Source organism: Microtus oregoni, unplaced genomic scaffold (genome assembly GCF_018167655.1).
Source record: "Microtus oregoni isolate MIOR12 unplaced genomic scaffold, Mior012 000018F_ref0000195, whole genome shotgun sequence".
NCBI classification, from domain to species: domain Eukaryota; kingdom Metazoa; phylum Chordata; class Mammalia; order Rodentia; family Cricetidae; genus Microtus; species Microtus oregoni.
In genome coordinates, this window is record NW_024543077.1 from 28,665,028 (window position 1) to 28,687,656 (window position 22,629).

Below are 22,629 nucleotides of genomic sequence, written 5' to 3' on the forward strand. Positions count from 1 at the left end.
AAATACGTAGTTACTTTCAAAATTAATTTTAATGGTCTACCCTTTTATCTCATCATCCATACATATGCCACTTTATTCTTTTTAGAGCAGATTCAGTAATCTACACTTTTATCCTATTATTTCATTGGGTGCCTTTTTTAGGTGGATGTATATTTATGGGTATACAGTGGTGGAAACTGGCTATGTCCCTCTATATATCAAAGCATGTTAAAATAATATTTTAGACTTTCTGTCTCATGTCAGGAGCATGGGGTCGAAAGAAAAAAGAATTGAGAAAAATTTTCACTTTTCTTCATATCTATTTTTGTCTCTATTGTACATGCCATTGAATACATATGTCTGTATATGTCTATATAAATAGTGTTTAAGTTTTCCACAATGAACAATGAATTTTCCTGCAGTAATTTTTAAATTTCCAGGAAGAAGATGGGGCCCCACAACAACAACTTAACCTGGTTGATATAATGTCATGATGATAGCGCTATTACAAGATCTGTTTTGAGTACCAGCGGCTCAAGATGGTTCCATCTTAGTTAGCTGAAATAGTACACTTTTTACAATGTTCTAGATTGATCTCCTTATAGGAAGCTCAGAAAAACCTTACCAAATATGCAGAGACTATTTGCAATTATACCAGACAGTAATCTTGGAACTTAACCATCATTTTACTTTCACAGAATCCCAAAGAAAGAACATCGCCCCCATGACAGCTGGAAGTAATTCTAAAAGACTACATCCCCTCTGCCAACAAAGTTTGTCCTTTGGGTGAGGGACATCATTTAATGGTTGATGATAATTGGTATAGGATTGTGGGTTGGAGGGGAAATTTTATAGGCTCAGGGATCTCTTTGAAAAAAAATGGGAAAATTGGATGAAATAATAGATTAGTGTGAGCTTACACACACTAATAATAGTGAGTAATAGAGTGAATGCATGTGAGTTATAATCTATAGGCAATTGCATTTGTATAGATTCTTATAAATTAATATAATGTTAAATAATATTGAATATTATATACATTCATGCTTCTAACTCTGCTTAAAATATTTTATAAATTGATATATATTTATCATATTGCAATGCACATTTCAAGATCTATTGTTTACATTTTGATGTCATTGTCCTCATTTGTTGCAAGTTGGTTATTATATAATATTTTAATATGAAATCTTAGTCTTTAAGTTATATAGGTATTAAAAATTATAGATCAATAGTCATCTATGTTTGTCATGCTTATAGTTAGAACAATCAGGTTCTTCAGATAAGTAGAGATTATATTCTGCATAGATAGGTAATCTTAACCACTTAAAAGAACTGTAGAATATAGCATTTAACTAACTTAGAGTTCTGTTGAAGTGAGGCACTATTGCTCCTGGTAGCATTGATCTATTCCCCGAGAGAATGTTGGGCACTGAAAACACTCCACTTTGAGCTTGTTTTTTTCTTGGCAAAACTGTCTTTTGGACAAAAACATGCTCATGCCTCCACTACTGACAATATAGATGGTATCTGAATATGGATAAACAGGTCTGTTAAATCTTGTAGTTAGTAACCACTGGCTGTAAGATTTCCTACAGCACCTTCTCCTTTTGTTTAAATAAGAGAGTTCTTAGCCCAATACACAATTCTATACTATAAATAAGAATAATATATTCATTAATTATCCTATCCTAAATAGTTTATGTCTTGTATAAGAACTTGGCCAAATCATGAGAGGAAAGGAACTTCAACTATCTAGTCTTCAACCCCATCGAAGATCCAAGAAGGGAAATAATATTACTTGAGTAAGCAGGAAGTGCAATCAAGCAACTTTCAAAATGTGTAACAAATTACAGAGACAACTGGCTCCCTGGGCAATCATCCAAAGTCTCATTTGCAATGTTGAAACAACCCACTTTGGCAAAGACCTAGAATAACGGACCGACCACTTAAAGAGGTAGGAAAATTTTTAAAAACTCTCTTATCCTATCTTGGCAAGATTTAACAATACTGCTTATCCATTTTTGGATATCATTTATCTTGTCAGTAGTTGAGACACGAACATGTCTTTGCCTAAAGGCCAGTTTTGCCAAGAAGAAAACAAGCTCCAAGTGAAGTGACCGGTGTTCAACATTTTATCGGAAATAGAATGATGCTACTAGGAGCAATTGTGTCTCACTTAAACATAACTCAAAGTTATTTAAATGCCATAATCTACAGCTCTTTGAAGTGGTTGAAGATTACCTATATATGAAGAATATAATCTCTACGTATCTAAAGAACCTGATTATTCCAACTATAAAAACAATAAATGACTATTGATCTATAATTCTTAATACCTATAAACTTAAAAACTAAGGCTCATATTAGAATATTATACAAGGGGGCTGTAGAGTCGGTTCGGTGGTTAAGAGCATTGCCTGTTCTTCCAAAGGTCCTGAGTTCAATTCCAGGCAATCACATGGTGGTTCACAACCATCTGTAAAGAGGTCTGGTGCCCTCATCTGGCCTGCAGACATGCACACAGACAGAATATTGCATACATAATAAATAAATAAATATTGGAATATTATACAATAAACAACTGAAACAAATGAGTACAATGACTTCAAAATGTAAACAATGTATAAGTATCTTGATCAGAGGTAGAAATGTATGCTGCAATATGATAAATATATATATCAATCCATAAAAATGTTTTTAAGCAGAGGTAGAAGCATGAATGCATACAATATTCAATATAATTTCACATTATATCAATATACAATAATCTATACTAATGCAATTCCCTGTAAATAACAACTCACAATATTCACTCTATTTACTCACTATTATTATTAGTGTGAGTAAGCTCACACTAATCTATTATCCCATTCAATTTTCCCACATTTTTTCAAAGTGATCCTTCAGCCTCTAAAATTTTCCCTCCATCTTGCAACCCTATGCCAATTATAATCAACCCCTAAATGATATCCCTAATTCTGAGAACAAACTTTGTTGGGAGAGGAGACGTTGTCTTTTAGAATTACTTCCAGATATCATGGGGGGCGGAATTTTCTTTCTATGGGATCCTGTGAAAGTAAAATGATGGTTAATTTCCAAGCTTACTGCCTAGAATAATTGCAAATAGTCTCTCCGTATTTGGTAAGGATTTTCTGAGCTTCCTATTAGGAGGTCTGTCCAGAACATTGTAAAAAGTGCACCATTTCAGCTAACCAAGTTGGAACCATCTTGAGTAACTGGTACTCAAAAGAGATCTTGTAGTAGCGCTATCATCATCATGACGTAATATCAACCAGGTTGAGTTGATGTTCTGGGGCCCCATCTTCTTCCTGGAAATTACAAAATTTACTGCAGGAAAATTTATTGTTCATTGTGCAAACCTTCAACATTAATTATATAGACATATACAGACAAATATATTCAGTGACATGTACAATAGAGACAAAAATAGATATAAAGAAAAGTAAATTTTTTCTAAATTCTTTTTTCTTTCTGTCCCATGCTCCTGACATGAGACAGAAACTCTGAATTTTTCTTTTAACATGTTTGGATTTATAGAGGGACAGAGCCAGTGTCCAACTCCAAAGCCAACTCTATATATTCATAAACATTTATCCACCTACAAAAGGCACCCAAGGTAATGATAGGATAAAAGTGTAGATTATTGAATCTACTCTTAAAAAAATCAAGAGGCATATATATGTATGATGAGATAAAAGGGTAGATCATTAAAATTAATTTAAAAAGTAACTACTTATTTAAATATTTTACATTGATATAGATATGTATGCTTCCTTTTGATAGTAATTTGATATTATTTTTGTTAAAACATACTGTCTATGATGTTATATTTTTACTCAAGATATTTTACCTAAAACAGCTAACTTAAACATGTAGTGAAAATGGTTGCCAGGCAGTGGTGGTGCACGCCTTTAATCCCAGCACTTGGGAGGCAGAGTCAGGTGGATCTCTGTGAGTTCGAGACCAGCCTGGTCTACAAGACCTAGTTTCAGGACAGGCTCCAAAATCAGAGAGAAACCCTGTCTCGAAAAAGCAAAAAAAAAAAAAAAAAAAAAAGAAAATGTTTAGTCCTTGAAAGTTATTATTATTAAAGTACTGCATATTAGTAGTTTCTTACTTATTAAAGTTGAAAGTATAATCATGTTAGGTATGTTTTAACATCATACAGAATTTTATTATGCCTGTTGTTCTTTTTCCAGGAACCTTGATGTTGGTGAATAACATCTGTGTTAGCCAACAGAAAAAGCAGTTATCTCAAAGTGACCCTTAAACTGTTGTTTGTGACCTCTAATTTCTGATCTATCTTCCGATGATAGAAGTCTCATGATATGGATGTTCTCTTAGCAAACAGAAGAGATCTCTTGTGATGGCTCTCCGGCCCTTGTGCTTTCTTCTGGTTTAGATAAATGCTGCTCCACTGATACCCAATCCAAAACAACCTAGAGAAATGATTTGAAGAACAGTGGGGGAAGTAGGTGGTTGGGGATCCCTGCCTGAGAAGCGGGCCTGGGGCCTTTGGGGAGGCTGGGAATGAGGATCCTTCAGCTACAGGTTCTGGGACGAGCTGGGGAGTACCCAGAAGCCAGAAGGAGCACTTCAATGACAGCATCATTGAGGACCCAGAGCTAGAAGGTGATCAAAGCTTTAGGGAGTCAGGGAGATAGAGGAAGAGGATGAGAAATTAAAGGAGCTACAAAATGAGGTAGAGAAGCAGATGAATAAGAATACAACCCCAAAATAAGAGCACAACCCCAGACAATGCTGGCTCAGTGATCATCTCTTGAGGAGAAGATGGAGGCTGATGCCAGTTCCATCTATGTTGGCAATGTGGACTATGGTGCAACAGCAGAAGAGCTGGAAGCTCACTTTCATGGCTGTGGTTCAGTCAACCGTGTTACTAATTTGTCAGTCTGTAACAAATTCAGTGGCCTTGGCAAAGGGTTTGAAGATGTAGAATTCTTAGACAAAGAGGCAGTGAGAACTTCCCTGGCTTTAGGTGAGTCCCTGTTTAGAGTGAGACAAATCAAGATGATTCTCATCACTACAACAGACAGGCGTTTCCCACAAATCCAATACCATGCCCAGACTACCAATTACAACATCTCCCTGTCTCAATTCTACAGTGGTTTAAACAGCAGGCCCTGGGATCAAGTCTACAGGGGCCAGGCTAGAGTGATATCATGGTATTCCCCTTACTAAAAAAAGCATTAGAAGGAGAGAGGGGGAAAAAAGAATTTAAAAAGATAGAAAACAAACGATGACCTCGATGGGAAAAAAATGTTTTTTAAAAAAGATATACTGGAGGACTGAGAGATGGCTCAGAGGTTAAGAGTAATGACTGTTCTTCCAGCGATCCTGAGTTCAATTCCCAGCAACCACATGGTGGCTCACAACCAATTATAATGAGATCTGGTGCCCTCTGCTGGCCTGCAGGGATAAATAAATAAATAAATAAGTAAATCTTTAAAAAAAGTTATATTGTGGAAGGGGGAGAATCCCAAAATTAACTGTAGGGACCTCCTCTGGGCAGTAGGGGAGGCCCAGGGAATGGGGCAGGTGTGACATATTTCCAATGGAGATTCAACGGACACTTCTCAAATGTGCAAACTGTTTCCTGTTTCTCTGCTCCACTTCACTCTCTTTAGGACTGCTCAAGGGTAGTTGGGTACGGGTGGTAGAAGAACTATTTTTACACAGAGTTCTGGAAGGGCACCAATCTGTTCAGCTTATTTTCTTCCCTCATCTTCTCTCTGTCTTTTGCAGTCCCTGCCTGCTTCTGATTTACCAGGTCTAGGCACACGCTACCCTTCTTTCCTCAGGGCTCCAGCCTCTCCAGGCTTTTTTGGTGAACTATTTTGTTTGCTTTTTTGTTTATTTTTCTATCTTGAGTGTCTTACTTTGCAGGGTCTTGTACCAGAAAGAACTCACTCCCAGTGGATTCAGTGTAAATTCTACTTACCTTAGAGAAATACAGTACTTTCTTTTGGGAAGTTTTGCAGTGTTTTTTTTTTATTTATTTATCAGGTGTTCTTGTTTGGTTTTATTTTATCTTTACATTTTTCCCTTATATTTGGAAGGAATGGGAAGAAGTGGGAACAAGGAGGTGGGAGCTGGATTTTGTTTATTTTCTTAAACTCATTTAAAAGGGATGGGGCTTTTTAAAATAATGTGTCATGGAGAATGTTGTTTATGGAAAACAAAGAAAAATGAATTAATTTATTTTCTGCTACATGGGTTATGGTCCAAGATGTGGATTATGCTCTATCTACCTGTCCAATACAATGCACACCTGAGAAATCTCTGCAGATCAGAAACTCATTTTTCCACTGGAAGTCAGCTTCACTGGATCACACCATTGCAGCAAGTGGCAGGATCACATTAAAAGCATTCTGATGATGCATTGCAAGAAGGTCAATATCATCATTTCCTACCAGTTCTTAAACTATTTGTAATCCTTATAACACAAACCTGAAATTGGAATGCAATATTGAGAAATTCTGGAATCTAGACCTTCAGTTTTCTAATCTCTCTTCCCACTGCACACCAAGAGCAGTGCCCATGTGTGTACTCTAGACAATCACGATCACATCCTGAATTTCCAGAGACACCCCTGCCCCAATAAATTCATATAAAGGGAGGCTCAGAGAACAAGGCCCACTGCCAACATGAACCACATAGACCAACATAACTACATGCTGGCTCATGATCAGTCCAAGTCACAGCAGAAATGACAGTTCAACAGACCTGAACACCCAACACCACCATGGTATAGCTTGTGATCTTCCTTTCAACTGCTACTGCAGACACAGAATAGAATCATGGAAAGAACCCACAAACTGTCTGCTACTAGTACCCCCCATTTCTAACCCTTCCCAGAATTCCTTAATGGTTAGGGCCACATCGCTGGGCCTCAAAATATTAGCCGCTTATCTATAGAAGGATCAGATATCAAAAGACTCAGACAGCACAGTCCTTCCAGTTCTGCCCTCCCAGCCCAGAAGACAGGGGCCTAGATTAGAACGTTTGTATTTAGTACACATTATTCCACTCCCCTACAGCACATCCTATTCTTCATCCAAAGCACAGGGTCTTTTGTGTGCACATTGCTTGCACACTCACTTTCCAGTGCAGCCATTCCATTCCCTCAGAGATGGGAAATCCTAAAGACAAACACAGGTCACAGTCATAAAGGAATCACTGTTCCTGTGTAACTGTGGTTACTTTGTAACCGTTGTTAAACAAAAACAGACCATGAATTAGAAAACAATCAGGATATGTTACAGCTTGGAGGGAGCAAAGACAATGTGGACATGATGAAGTTTTAATCTCAAAAATTATTTTGAAAACTTGAAACACACTATATGGTCTTGTGCTCCAGAGACTAAGGATTTGTATTAGATCACAATAAATATTTCTCATGTATTTTCCTTAAAGATGAAGATCTTATTCCAGAAAAGTAACAGTCCTGTTAAGCAGGGACACAACATTTTACCCAGATCATCTATTTTTGATGAAATATTGTATATATCACAATTAGATTTCAAGATAAGGTCAGTCCCATACCCAGATTGCCATTGTATGGGGACTGCAAACAATGGTCAATCAGGACAATCATACATCATCACAATTGACTGATTCCACATAAGTAATCTCAGTTGAAGGAGGAAAGCCCTTAACCACAGTGCAACCTCTCACTTCCTGCACTGTGTCTCCACCAGTTTCAAAGTTGGTCATTGAGTTCAATTCTTATACCAATCCCTCTTCATTTCTAAGTCCCCAATAAAAGCCAGAATGACTAGCAGACACTCATTAACTGCTCTATTTTTCTTTCTCACTGACTAGTGAGGGACAAACCTGGAAGGAGTTGCAGTACTGTCTCCCCAGAACTGGGCAGCAGAGTTGGGATTAGGTAGGTGTTCAAAACAATTACATACATAGCATGAAGCAAGCCTAATGTATAGGAGACATTGCTCTCTCTACATAGAAATCAACATAACTTGAAAGAAATGAAATGAAACTATCAATGACTTAGAAACACTGGAGAACAGAAACAGAGATAACAGCAGCAATACACTTAAATAAAGTATTTAAAACTGATACCAAAAAGTGATCTTTAAAGTGATGATAATAATGCACTTTTAGCCGGGCGGAGGTGGTGCATACCTTTAATCCCAGCACTCAGGAGGCAGAACAAGGCAGATCTTTGTGAATTTGAGGCCAGCCTTGTCTACAAGGGCTAGCTCCAGGACAGGCTCCAAAGATACAGAGAAACCCTGTCTCAATACACCAAAAAATGCACTTTTAGGATTAAATAAAATTTTCTATTTGGACTTTAAAAAAGAGTAGGCCCTTTCTTAGGAGAGGGGATGTCATTAACAAGAGACAAATTGATGGTTCCCTTACATATGTTGACTGCTGAGCTCTGTAACCTGACAAATAGAGTTAGTCAATGGCCTGTTTTTCAAATCTTTGTGCCGACATAACTCTGTCAAGCAAGATCCATCATATTTCTTACCAAAATCAATCTACAGATTGAATACAATGCCCATCAAAATCCCAGCAAAATTCTTCAAAGACTTTGAAAGAACAGCACTCAAATTCATATGAAAAACAAAAAACCCAGGATAGCCAAAAAAATTCTATACAATAAAAGAAGTTCTGAAAGCCTCACAATCCCTGACTTCAATCAGTACTGAAAACAGCCTGGTATTGTCATAAGAACAGACAGGAAGACCAATGGAGCTGAATAGAAGACACGGATATCAATCCACCTATTTCTGAACACCTGATATTTGACCAAAAAGCAAAAAATATCAAGTGGAAAAAAGAAAGCATATTTAACTAGTGGTGCTGGCATAACTGGTTATCAACATGTAGAAAAATGAAAATAGACCCACATCTATCACCATGCACAAACCTCAAGTAGAAATGGATCAAAGACCTCAACATAAAGCCAGCCACACTGAAAATTATACAAGAAAAATTGAGAAGTACACTTGAAGGCATTGGCACAGGGAACCACTTCCTAAATATAACCGCAGTAGCACAGACACTGAGAGAAACAATTAAATGGGACGTCCTGAAACTGAAAAGCTTCTGTAAAGCAAAGGACATGGTCAACAAGGCAAAACGACAGCCTACAGGATGGGAAAATATCATCACTAACCCCACATCAGACAGAGGTCTGATCTTCAAAATATACAAAGAACTCAAGATATTGGACATCAGAAGAACTCATAATCCAACAAAACAAAATGGAGTACAGACCTAAACAGAGAACTCTCAACAGAGGAATCTAAAGTAGCTGAAAGACACTTAAGGAAATGTTCAATATCATTAATCAGAGAAATGCAAATCAAAACTTTGAGATTCCATCTAACACCTGAAAGAATGGCCAGGATTAAAAACACCGATGACAACTTATGCTGGAGAGATGGTGAGGAAATGGAAACACTTCTGCATTGCTGGTGGGAATGCAAGCTGGTATAGTCCCTTTGGATGTCAGTGTGGCAATTCCTCAGAAAATTAGGAAACAACCTTTCTCAAGACCCAGTAATACCACTTTTGGGTATGTAACCATGGGATGCTCAATCATAACACAAGGACATGTGCTGAACTATCTTCATAGAATCTTGGTTTGTCATAGCCAGAATGTGGAAACAACCTAAATGCCCCTCCATAGAAGAATGGATAAGAAAAATATATTACATCCAGGTCTACAAGAGCTAGCTCCAGGACAGGCTACAAAGATACAGAGAAACCCTGTCTCGAAAAACCAAAAAAAAGAAAAAAAAGAAATATGTGGAACATTTACACAAAGGAGTGCTACACAGCAGAAAAAACATAACGACATCTTAAATTTTGCAGGAAAATAGACGGATCTAGAAAACATTATTTTGAGTGTGGTAACCCAGACACAGAAAGATAATTATCACATGTACTCACTCATAGGTGGTTTTTAAGCATAAAGCAAAGAAAGCCAACCTGCAAACAACAATCCCAGATCTTAGACAAAAATGAAGATGCTAAGAGAGACTTACATACATCTAATCTATATGGGAAGTATGAAGTAGAAAAAGACAAGATCTCCTGAGTAAATTTGGTACATGGCGACCTTGGAAGAGGGTTGAATGTGGGAGTGGAGAGGCAGGGAGTGAAGCAAAGAAAATTGTAGAGCTCAATATATATCAATAAAAAAAGATCGATCATATGTGCAGAGGATAGTTGCCTAATTGCAAATTCAATGTTCCTTGACTCAAGATAACCTTCCTAATCTGGACACCCACACAATCTGGTCTCTGTTCATTCACATGACATTAATTTACACATGATGGGCAATTACAAACCACTCCTGCTACCACAGTCAGGCCCTTTTTCATACTGGTGGCTGCAACAGCTGATAGCCTATGCTGTGCCCCCGCAGTGCACACAATAATCTATTCTTCCTATTGTGGTCTGAGGACAGAAGAAATGCTCCATATGCAAATCCTTTTCCTGTGACTGCATTGGCAGTCAACTAGATGGTTCAAATGCGTTATATTATTATTTTGGTTTTGTTTGAGTCAGGGTATCTTTGTAACTTTGGTGCCTGTCCGGGAACTAGCTCTTGTAGACTACATTAGCTTCAATCTCACCAAGATCTACCTGCCTCTGCCTCCCGAGTGCTTGGATTAAAGGCATGCACCACCACTGCCCGGCAAATACATAATTTTAAAACTGTGAACTGGTACAGACATTTAAGAACTTCGATGGTGAGCCAGGTGGTGGTGGTGCACGCCTTTAATCCCAGCACTTGGGAGGAAGAGGCAGGTGGATCTCTGTGAGTTCGAGGACAGCATGGTCTACCAGAGTGAGTTACAGGACAGGCTCCAAAGCCACAAGAAACCCTGTCTCAAAAAAAAAAAAAAAGAACTTTGAGGGTGTAATATAGAGGACACTCAAGGTCACTGTCCAGGAAAGCGACAGACAAGGACCAAGGCCACCTGAGTCAACCTAACACAAGTTTCATCAGAAACAATATTTCTATCAGGATGGAAATGTAGCTCTTCTAGAATTAATACGCCTTCCCACTGAGAAATCACATCACACACGTAGAAGATCAATAAAGAAAAGTCTCTTTAATGATGTTATGCATTGATCTGTGTCCAACGCTCAAGGGGAGCTAGGTTAGACAGATTTTGCATTTAATATATGCTGTATATATTAAATACAGCTCTTGTAGACCAAGCTGGTCTCAAACTTACTGAGATCTGCCTGCCTCTGACTCCCGAATGCTGGGATTAAAGGCGTGGGCCACCACTGCCCGGCTTTACTTCTTTATTTATGTTTTGTTTATCTTGTTTTTGATTAATCTGAGACAGACTTGGATTATTTGATAAAATTTATTATGCATCTTGGCAGGTGGCTCAGCACATATTTTTTTCCTTGTGGATAACCCAAATTTAAACCTACATTCAAGTTTGCATGTTAACAAATGTCTACTATTCCCAATCCAAGAAATCTGACAATCATTGTTTTGTATATCACAGGTATTTTGTCTCATGCACAAACATACTCAAAAATAGGAATAACCTTGTTTTCAAAATTGTGATTTATAAAGCAGTCAGAGTAAAGCAAGTTACTTCTCATGTACAGTGATTCTTTAAAAATCTGTTCTCTTGAAATTTCATTTAAAAAGTTTATACTTCCTCACTCTGATACAGACTTAGAGGCAATCACCAATTGTAGGAAATGAAATGGTGTCTAAGTGATCCTAACATACATCATTTTCTTTATCATAAGAAAATGAGATCCTTTTAGTAATCAAAACTATTTCCACAAAGCAAAAATATCAGAAGGTGTCAAGTGAATTTTGTGAATTTTGGTGGAACAGCCCTCCTTACCCAACCTTTTCTTCTGTTATTAGTAAAAAAGAGAACTGGAGTGTACAGGATGAGTGATGGCCAGTGATTTTTTGGAATTTGATTTTGACTAGAATCTTGTAGTTCTTGTTTAAGGGACTATAATATATATTTGTAGGTCTGTCTTTGAGTCTTGTTTTGACATTGGTGCCATCTATGTTGATTTTATGGACCATTATCTAAATATATCATTAAAATTTCAAAAATAATGGACCTTCATCAATTTGTATTCAGAATATTTCCTCTGCTATCAGTTCCTTAAGTTTTTGTTTTGAATAGTTTCTGTGGAGTAACAGTTTTAGTTTTCTCTTCTTGATCTTAGATCCTTTTCTCTTTCCATTTTTTTGGCAATCTGCTTTCCATTTGTTGTTATCCTCATGGTTAGGTGCTGCTTAAGTGGTTGACAGGAATAATACATATTTTTGGTTCTTTACAAACATTCTCATACAAGACTTTCTCTGTGTGCTAATTAGCCTCAGCTGTCAATAAGACAAATGCTAGGGTCACCTGAGGAATTTTCAATTGAGTGTGTGCTTAGATCAGAATGTCTGATTTCAGTCTGAAAGTGATTATGTTGATTGATGATTGGTGTTGGAAGAGGATTCTTTCACTGAGTTGGCAATGTCTCTAAGCAAGTGGGCCTGGGCTGATTAAGGGGGCTAGCTGAGCACAAGTCAGTGAGAAAGCACAAGAGAAAACCAGGAAACAATGGTTCCAAATGTTTTGCCTTCAGTGATTAACTTGAGTTCCTACCCTAAGCTCCCACAGTAGTGGATTCTGACTTAGGGGTAACAAATAAATCAACCTGTCCATTACCAGAGTTGCTTTAGGTTAGATACTTTAATCACAGGAACAAAGCAGCAAGTTCGAATAAAAGTGGTACCATAAAAGTGGTTTTGGTGCTGCAATGGACTTGGGAATATTGACTGTGGAAGACTTTTCAAGCTAACATGACTTTAGATGGCAAAAGTCATAGAAAACTCTACACAGCTTAACTGACTGTCATTGTAGGACCTGAAAGACAGGAGCGTTGAGGGTAGTGGCAGGCAGTGGAGGTCGAGGTTATAGGATTTTAGTGGACAAAAGACTCTGCAGGGAAAAGGGGGTTGGATTGGCCCATCTACCCTGAGAGACGTGTGTCTTAGTTATTTCACATTAAAATCCATGGCTCCTTGGGCACAGTGTGCTTTTTTAAGTTGCTGACATGGTGATGCACTCCCTCGAGCAATGAGTCATTCAGGCTAATCTGTGTTTCTCTGAGTTATCCCTTAGTGGTCGAGGAAGTAGGGAAGTTTAACAGTACACTTGGTCTGAGACCACAATCCTGTATTCCCTGTATAGCTTGCAGTCTTCATGATATCCTGGCAAGTGCACGGTATTGATCCTGGAAATTGTCTTATTTTCTGTTTCTGATAAAGATATAATTCTGATTGCTCTCATAACTTCATCTTGTTCTGGTCCCTCCAGCCCAAGCCTGGCTTTATTCCTTGTGGCCCTATTGATTTATTTTGGCCTGGTAAGTAAGTACAGGAGCTTAGAAAACTTCATAAAAAGTTTGCTGGAGATCAGTTGTGTGACACTTTGGCCCCCAATCTCTCTTAATGTTTCCATGTCCCAAGAAAGTGACTAAGGCAGAATTAAAAATTAATGGACTGATATCTTAGACAAAATATTATTTCTGCTGGATGGTTATTACCTCTGACTCCTTCAAATCTACAGTGCAAAAGAAACACATAAAAAGAATGAAAAAAAATCTATGTTTTTGTTGAAGAAAAAAGCACTAGGTTGTTTCAGATGGCTGTCCAGTAGTGAAAGCAAGAGGGATTTTCAAGGATTTTACACAGCTAAAGAGAAGGCCCTTGCTTTATATTTAAATCTTACCAAGGTGCCCTAAAGTGTAAGGCTCTATCCAGATAAGCTCTTAATTTATGGACAGAATATGCAAAGTAATTCCTTGTATCAAAAGCAGCATCATACAGAAACTGCAGTAAATTTTGTTCAAGCATAGTTGGATACCCCATATGGTCTGTCCAACAGAATTAAGCTGTGGGTTCTCTGGGAAGGGATGCTGAGGCTGAGGAAATGTTAGATTAAAAGAAATGAAGATAGAAACATAAAACAGACTTAGAGGACTAAAAGTCAATATGAAAGAGCCCCAAGTTATTTCTCAGGCAGTATAGATAGTGGGGTTTTTTTTTGTTTGTTTTTTTGAGACAGGGTTTCTCTGTGGCTTTTTGGAGCCTGTCCTGGAACTAGCTCTGTAGACAAGGCTGCTCTTTTTTTTTTTTTTTTTTTTTAATTTTTCGAGACAGGGTTTCTCCGTAGCTTTTGGTTCCTGTCCTGGAACTAGCTCTTGTAGACCAGGCTGGCCTCGAACTCACAGAGATCCGCCTGCCTCTGCCTCCCGAGTGCTGGGATTAAAGGCGTGCGCCACCACCGCCCGGCGACAAGGCTGCTCTTGAACTCAGAGAAATCCGCCTGCCTCTGCCTCCCGAGTGCTGGGATTAAAGGCGTGCGCCAGCATCGCCCAGCTAAATAGTGGATATTTTATGAGTTATTCTATTTTATTTTATATGTGTTGGTATGTTGGTATCAGATCTTGGGAAACTGGATTTACAGATATTTAGGAACTGTCACGTGTATACTGGGAATTGAACCCAGGTCCTCTCAAAGAGCAGTCAATACTGTTAACCGCTGAGCCATCTCTCCAGCCCAAATCTATTCTTCTTAGGAAATTTACTTGACATGAGACATAGCTTGTGCAAGACTTCCCTAACCTGTTTTTGTCTTTTCTGCCTTACACTTTTCCTGTCCTTCACATCCCCTGCAATCTCCATCTTGTAACTCTGGATAGAAATGTACCAAAATCAGGGCCATCAACTCTTTTAAGAGGCTAATGAAAAGCTTGTAAAAAAAGGAAGAAAAGTCTGACATCTCATGATCCTGTCACTGAAGATGGTCTTACTGTTTAAGGTTACTGGTTTATTTAAGAAATAATGCTCGAACCGGGCGATGGTGGCGCACACCTATAATCCCAGCACTCGGGAGGCAGGTGGATCTCTGTGAGTTCGAGACCAGCCTGGTCTACAGAGCTAGTTCCAGGACAGGCTCCAAAAAGCCACAGAGAAACCCTGCTCAAACAAACCAAAAAAATAAAATAAAAATAAAAAAAGAAATAATTCTGGGAAGACTTTACTGTGTAAGTCTTCCATCTGTCCAGGTGGGTAGACTTTTAGCCTTCCACCCCTATTTAAATTGTTCAGAGTATGGAGCCTTAACCTGAAAGACATAAGGATAAGAAAATAAGTGAAATGCAAAAAAAAAAATATTCTAGCCTGGGTCCTTTTGAGCATGAGTCAGAGATGTATGTGAATATTTTTAAATGATTTTTTTCTTTATTAATCTCTCAAACATGTGGAGTGATTTCTCCCTAGGAAGTCATATTAATTCTAGAAACGCTGTGCTTCTAGTATTTCGGAAATTTTTTTGACACTATCTATCTTATCTTGGCATAAGAGTATTGGTCCCTCCTCGCCTGAGCAATGACCTTGTCCTATGTTACACCTTTAAAATCTTAAATTAAATGATTCTACCACCAGTTTCAAAGTTATAAATTTGAGTTATAAAACTGAATATCCATTGCAGGTAAAGGAGAAAGATTTGCATGTGGAGAGTGTTTTCTACCTCAGTCCAGAATAGAAGCAACAGTTTTGAGTGTGCACTGCACAGGAAAATAGGACTGCTGGAGTCCCAATTATGAAAAAGGACCTGATTGTAGTTGGAGAGCAATTTCATTACTTTCCAGCATTCGTTACTTTTTTTTAATGAAGAAAGACCCGACTGTTCGGTGTACTATTTGGGAAGATCAAAGAGATGCCACATATTCACTGAAGGTGATAGAAATATCCCAAAACATTACATGTAAGCCACAACCTCATGGTGATACATAGATGAATAGAAATGGATGAATTGAACATGTAAAGTCTAACTAGGAATATGCCTTAAGCATTTTAAAAATGCTGATATAATTATATAGTTTGTGTGTGATTATTTGGGTCTAGGCAGCCAGAAGATGAAAGTGTAGTCCCCATTTACATTAGGACACCAAATGTTTGGCAACTAAGTCCACATAAACCCTAAGAAAGTTAAAAATGAGGGGTTGTAAAAGCACAAAAATGAAAGTCAATTGCAGGTTTCAATTACAAAACACTCCTCATCAGAAAAGGATTACAGATACACAGTAAAAACATTCAGATAAAAAGGCCTTTGAGTGGGTGATGGTTTATTTAATAAATGTCCATGGGCTTAAGATAGAGAGGATAAATATAGACAGAGCCATGGATTAAAAATGGTTTTTAAAGGAATTTACACTAATGTTCTTAAAGAAAAAAATAAGTAAAACAATTAATGGACCTTAAAAAGATAGAAACTACACACAGAGTCTGAGTTGCACATTGTGCTTTCTTTGAATTTTTGGGCTGCAGAGAGAGACATTGATTGGGGGCTGCGATGATAACCCCACAAAAACTTTAAAGGTATCTTGACTTCAAAATTTGTTACTTTGGAAAAGAGGCTCTGCTTTTGCTGCCATAGACTTTCCAGGCTAATGTTATGCCTTGGGTTTTTTGATTGAGTTGAAAACGATTATATCAGGAATACATGCAGACAGAATATTGTATACATAATAAATAAATAAATAAATATTAAAAAAAAAAGAAACCCTGTCTTTAAAAAAAAAATTGGGGGCTGGAGAGATGGCTCAGTGGTTAAGAGCATTGCCTGCTCTTCCAAAGGTCCTGAGTTCAATTCCCAGCAACCACATGGTGGCTCACAACCATCTGTAATGAGGTCTGGTGCCCTCTTCTGGCCTGCAGACATACACACGGACAGAATATTGTATACATAATAAATAGATAAATATTAAAAAAAAAAGAAAACGATTATATCGTTAACATTTCCCTTAGTTATGGTGTGTGTAAATTTTATATAAAAGTTTAGACTCACAAAGATAGGATAGACTTCATGTTAATTTGCCAGTTTTTCCTTTTCATTTATCTAGTTTTTTATCTCCAGAATCCTTCAGCTTGCATTTTTTTTCATGCTTCTATTTCAATTTTCACTTCTTGAACTGATATATTCATTTCTGTCAACTGTTTGCTTGTTTGACTTTCTTTAAGGGGTTTATTATTATTCTCCAAGATTTCATTTATCTTTTCCCTGTTTTTTTAAAGAATTCATTCACTTCCTTCTTAAGGACATAAAACATCTTCATAGTTGATCTAACTTAATTGTACTTTGACTGTGTTTGAATATTCAGGGTGTGCTGTAGTAGGAGAGTTGGAATATGGTAGTGACATATTGCTCTGTCTGTTGTTGATCATGTTATTGTGCTGTTGTCAGGTGTCTGGGTCTGAGGTGACTGCAGGTCTAGGTGCCAGTATCTCTGTTTGTCGTTGTTGGATGCACGTTTGGTTCCTTGGTTTCTATCTGCTCTTTGGTATTCTGGTCTGTGTTGCCTATGATAGAAGTAGATTTTTTCCCTCATTTTAGGGTCTGGAAGTCGTTCAGTAGGCAGGACATTAGTACTGACTAAGCATTCAGAGTCATTGAATTGTAGGTTCATGAACTTCTTCCTGCTTGTTATGCTTACTTTACATTTTTTAAATTAATAACACTATTTGATGCATCAGCATGGCTATGGACCACATGGGTACCTGGTTCTCAACATGATCAAAGGATCTCAGAGTGTGTGAACTTGGAATAATGGATAGTTATGATCCGCAAATAAGTACTGGAAATTCTGCCACATCTACTCAAGACCATCAAAAGCTAGGTACTACTTGGTCATCCCTCTCCCAGCTTGTGTTTATTATTTATGCCCAAGATTTATATTGCTAATGTTTTCATCTGTCCATTTGTAACTGTTTAAACATAAAGCTCTGTTTGTAAAATGTTCTTGGTATTACACTTTAAATAGGGCACTTCGGATGTTTGGAAGATAAATAGAGAAGTGGAGTGAATGCATGCTTCTTTGTAGGAACTACATTAAAAACATGTAAGTTCTTCTATTCTTCTTGCTTGATTCAGTGATTTTTGCAATGGAGACAGTGCAGTTTTGTTTGTTTGTTGTTTGTTTATTTGATTTTTGAGACAGGGCTTCTCTGTAGCTTTGGAGCCTGTCCTGGAACTAGCTCTCATAGAACAGGCTGGCCTCAAACTCAAAGAGATCCACCTGCCTCTGCCTCCTGATTGCTGGGATTAAAGGCATGCATCACCACTTCCTGGATGATAGGCTCTTACTATGTACTTCCACTTGTCCTGGACCTCATTGCATAGACATGTCTGGCATTTAACTCAGAGAAAAATATACCTGCCTCTGTTTTTGAAGGTCTGAGCTTACAGGCATGAGTCAATACACCCAGTGTGTCCAACTTATTTTTCTATTTGTAGTTAGTTAATCTCCATAAAAATTTCTCATTTGTACTATGAACTGTTGATCTGTTTCCTCGTTTCTCTCTGCTAATAGATATTTCTCTTGTAAGGTGATACCTCATTCAAAGAGTACAGAAATGACAGAGAAGACTCTCCTTTTCAATTTCCTTCTAAAATGACTGTCTATGTCTTGGAATATTATTAGGGAACACCAGAATTTTATGACTATACTATCAAAAAAGTATACATTTACAATGTTGTCACTATCATGTCACTATCATATATGGCATATTTTAGAAGGCAGTGACCTATGATGATGTGCTTATCAATTTCACTAAGGAAGAGTGGGATTTGCTGGATCCTTCCCAGAAGAATCTCTACAAAGATGTGATGCTGGAGACCTACAGGAACCTCACTACTATAGGTAAAAATGAATTTCCTTCATGTTTCAAAATAAAGGAACAACTTTTCCTTAGATAGTGATGTTCTTCAATAATTTGATTTAGAAAGGAGAAAAAGAATGAGGTGAATAACGCAGGCATGGTTCTAAGGTTTACTTAAAATAGCTACTTAAATGTTGCACAGTATTCAATATTATAACATACATTTTCTGGTACTGCATTTTAGGATACATTTGGGAAGAACGTAATAGTAAAGAACATTGTCAACGTTCTAGAAGTCACGGAAGGTAATTTTCTTGTGCATGCTGAAAACAATGAGCCTCTGATGAAATGATAATGTGTCCTAGAAGATTTAAATAAAGACAACAGTGTGAATAAGCACAGCTTTATTTATTTATTTATTTATTTATTTTGGTTTTTCGAGACAGGGTTTTTCTGTGGTTTTGGAGCCTGTCCTGGAACTAGCTCTTGTAGACCAGGCTGGTCTCGAACTCACAGAGATCCGCCTGCCTCTGCCTCCCGAGTGCTGGGATTAAAGGCGTGCGCCACCACCGCCCGGCAAGCACAGGTTTAAGTACATTTATAATTATTAACTTCTGAACAATTCATATACAATTTCATGTAGGTGAATTGCATTTTTAGGCATTCTTTTAATTAAAAAGACAAGTGAGAAATGGCTAAACAGATATCACCATTTGAATCATAGCACCATGAGAGCTATGCTGTAGATCTGCCAATCCATTTATTTCTTGCTACTCATAATACAAAATGTGTACACATTGAAGTGATGATAAGTATATCTGTAAGACTTTCTACTAAACTGAGAGCACATAGTAAATCTTGTATTACTAATACACTTTTTTAATTTTTTTTATTTTATTGAGAAAAGGAAAAAAAAGTTTCAGCTTTCTCCCAGCCTCCCATTTCTTTCCCCCTCCTCCCACCCTTTTTGCCCTCCCCCCACTCATCTCCCCCTCCCTCTCCAGACCAAAGAACAGTCAGGGTTCCCTGCCCTGTGGAAAGTCCAAGGTCCTCCCCCCTCCGTCCATGTCTAGGAAGGTGAACGTCCAAACTGGCTAGGCTCCCACAAAGCCAGAACATGAGGTAGAATCAAAACCCCATGCCATTGTCCTCATCAGCCCTCATCGCTCGCCATGTTCAGAGAGTCCGGTTTTATCCCATACTTTTTCAGTCATAGTCCAGCTGGCCTTGGTGAGCTCCCAATAGATCAGCCCCACTGTCTCAGTGGGTGAGTGCACCCCTAGTGGTCCTGACTTCGTTGCTCATCTTCTCCCTCCTTCCACTCCTCATTGGGACCTTGGGAGCTCAGTCCAGTGCTCCAGTGTGGGCCTCTGTCTCTATCTTCATCCATCACCAGATGAAGGTTCTATGGTGATATGCAAGATATTCTTCAATATTGCTATAGGATAGGGTCATTTCAGGTTCCCTATGCTCAGCTGCCCAAGGAACTAACTGGCAACATCGCCTTGGGCTCCTGGGAGCGACTCTAGGTTCAAGTCTCTTGCCAACCCTAAGGTGGCTCCTTTAACTAAGAATTGTGCTTCGGTGCTCCCCTATCCAACCTTCCTTTATACGAATCATCCTTTTTCCCCAAGTTTCCCCCATACTCCCCTTCTCCCTTTTCTCTCCCCATCTCCCCTTACCCCCATCCCATCCCACCCCCAATATCCCAATTTTCTCCCCGGCAATTTTGTCTACTTCCCATAGCCAAGAGGATAACTATATGTTTTTCCTTGGGTTCGCCTTCTTATTTAGCTTCTTTAGATTCACCAATTGTAGACTCCATGACCCTTATTTATTGTTAGAAACCAATTATGAGTGAGTACATCCCCTGTTCATCTTTTTGAGTCTGGGTTACCTCACTCAGGATAGTGTTTTCTATTTCCATCCATTTGCATGCAAAATTCGAGAAGTCATTGTTTTTTACCGCAGCGTAGTACTCTAATGTGTAGATAGTAGATATTCCAAACTTTCTTCATCCATTCTTCCATTGAAGGACATATAGGTTGTTTCCAGGGTCTGGCTATTACAAATAATACTGCTATGAACATAGTTGAACAAATGCTTTTGACATATGATAGGGCATCTCTTGGGTATGTTCCCAACAGTGGTATTGCTGGGTCTAGGGGTAGGTTGATCCCTAATTTCCTGAGAAACCAAAATCCTGATTTCCAAAGTGGTTGCACAAGATTGCATTCCCAGCAGCAATGGATGAGGGTTCCCCTTCCTCCACAGCCTCTCCAGCAAAGGCTATCATTGGTGTTTTTGGTTTTAGCCATTCTGACAGGTATAAGATGATATCTCAAAGTTGTTTTGATCACTGTTAATACATAAACAAACTCACAGTGCAGAGAAGCCACATGAGTTCTAGAATTGTGCAAATACTTCTGATTGTCCTAGTTCAGTTAGCAAATGTAGTATGATTCATAGTATAGGACAGTTTATGAATGTAATAAAGTTGTTCTGAGGTTATCCAGTCCTCTTCAAATATGACAAATATGTCAAATAGATAAATGTTTCTGTAAATGTGAAAAGTTAAACCACATAATAAAGGAAATTACCATGACAGGTCTCTTAAAAATGCAAAACAACCCTTAATTAGAGAAGAAAGCATGAGTTTAAACAGTTATAAAACCTTAATATCTGATTTCTATTTACAACTGGACTAAATTATAAAAGTAATACATAGAGATATGTAGGTTCAAGAGTGTATTGAATGTGGTTGGTAACACTTTTATATGTTCCAATTATGCTTGCAGGATTAAAAGAAATAATTCTGGAAAAAAACTTTCAGTGTATCCTCAATGTGTTAAAGCCTTGGTATCTGACAGTCAGCTTCAGAGGAATAAAAGAACACATGATATTGAGAATGTATCTAATCCATATCATAAAGCCTTTGTTCACCACAATGCTCTTCAGTTGCGCAAAAGAACACACACTGAAGAGAAACCCCGTGAATGTAATCAGTGTGGTAAACCCTTTGCACAGCCCTGTAATATTCAATTTCATAAAATAACACATACTGGAGAGAAACACTTTGTATGTAATCAGTGTGGTAAGGCCTTTGCACATCACGATCACCTTCAATTGCATAAAAGAACACATACTGGAGAGAAACCCTATGCCTGTAGTCAGTGCGGTAAGGCCTTTGCTCAACAGGGTACTCTTCGACAGCATAAAAGAACACATACTGGAGAGAAACCCTATGCATGTAATCAGTGTGGTAATGCCTTTGCTGAAAACAGTATTCTACGACAGCATAAAAGAACACATACTGGAGAGAAACCCTATGAATGTAATAAGTGTGTTAAGGCTTTTGCTTACCACAGTGCTTTTCAATTGCATTAAAGATCACATACTGGAGAGAAACCCTATGAATGTAATCAGTGTGGTAAGGCCTTTGCTCATCATGGTACTCTTCAATTGCATAAAAGATCACATACTGGAGAGAAACCCTATGAATGTCATCAGTGTGGAAAGGCCTTTGTTCAACATAGATATCTTCAAAGGCATAAAAGAACACATACTGGAGAGAAACCCTATGCCTGTAGTCAGTGTGGTAAGGCCTTTGCTCAACACCGTAATATTCAAAGGCATAAAAGATCACATACTGGATAGAAACCCTATGAATGTAACCAGTGTGGAAAGGCCTTTGCTCAACACAGTGCTCTTCAATTGCATAAAAGAACACACACGGGTGTGAAACAGTATGCATGAAATGAGTTTGGAAAGGTCTTATCATGTCTTATTCATCTTCAAAAGCAGAAAAGAACACAGATTGGAGAGAAACTTGTGAATGGAATTTGTTTTTCCAAATCCTTTGGCACAATAATCTCCAAATACATAAAACAAACCATCCTGGAGAGAAACTG

General features: G+C 38.0%; 1 protein-coding gene and 1 pseudogene across 1 annotated transcript; both read left to right on the forward strand.

The window, feature by feature from the left end:
- Nucleotides 1-3,259: 3,259 nt before the first annotated feature.
- LOC121458784 lies at nucleotides 3,260-5,202 on the forward strand (annotated as a pseudogene).
- A 348-nt stretch (nucleotides 5,203-5,550) lies between these two features.
- Nucleotides 5,551-22,105, forward strand: LOC121458785 (zinc finger protein 431-like). The gene is made up of 4 exons (XM_041668141.1): nucleotides 5,551-5,559; nucleotides 18,633-18,759; nucleotides 18,963-19,023; nucleotides 21,679-22,105. The coding sequence occupies exons 1-4, from the start codon at nucleotides 5,551-5,553 to the stop codon at nucleotides 22,103-22,105; spliced, it is 624 nt and encodes a 207-aa protein (XP_041524075.1).
- Nucleotides 22,106-22,629: the final 524 nt, after the last annotated feature.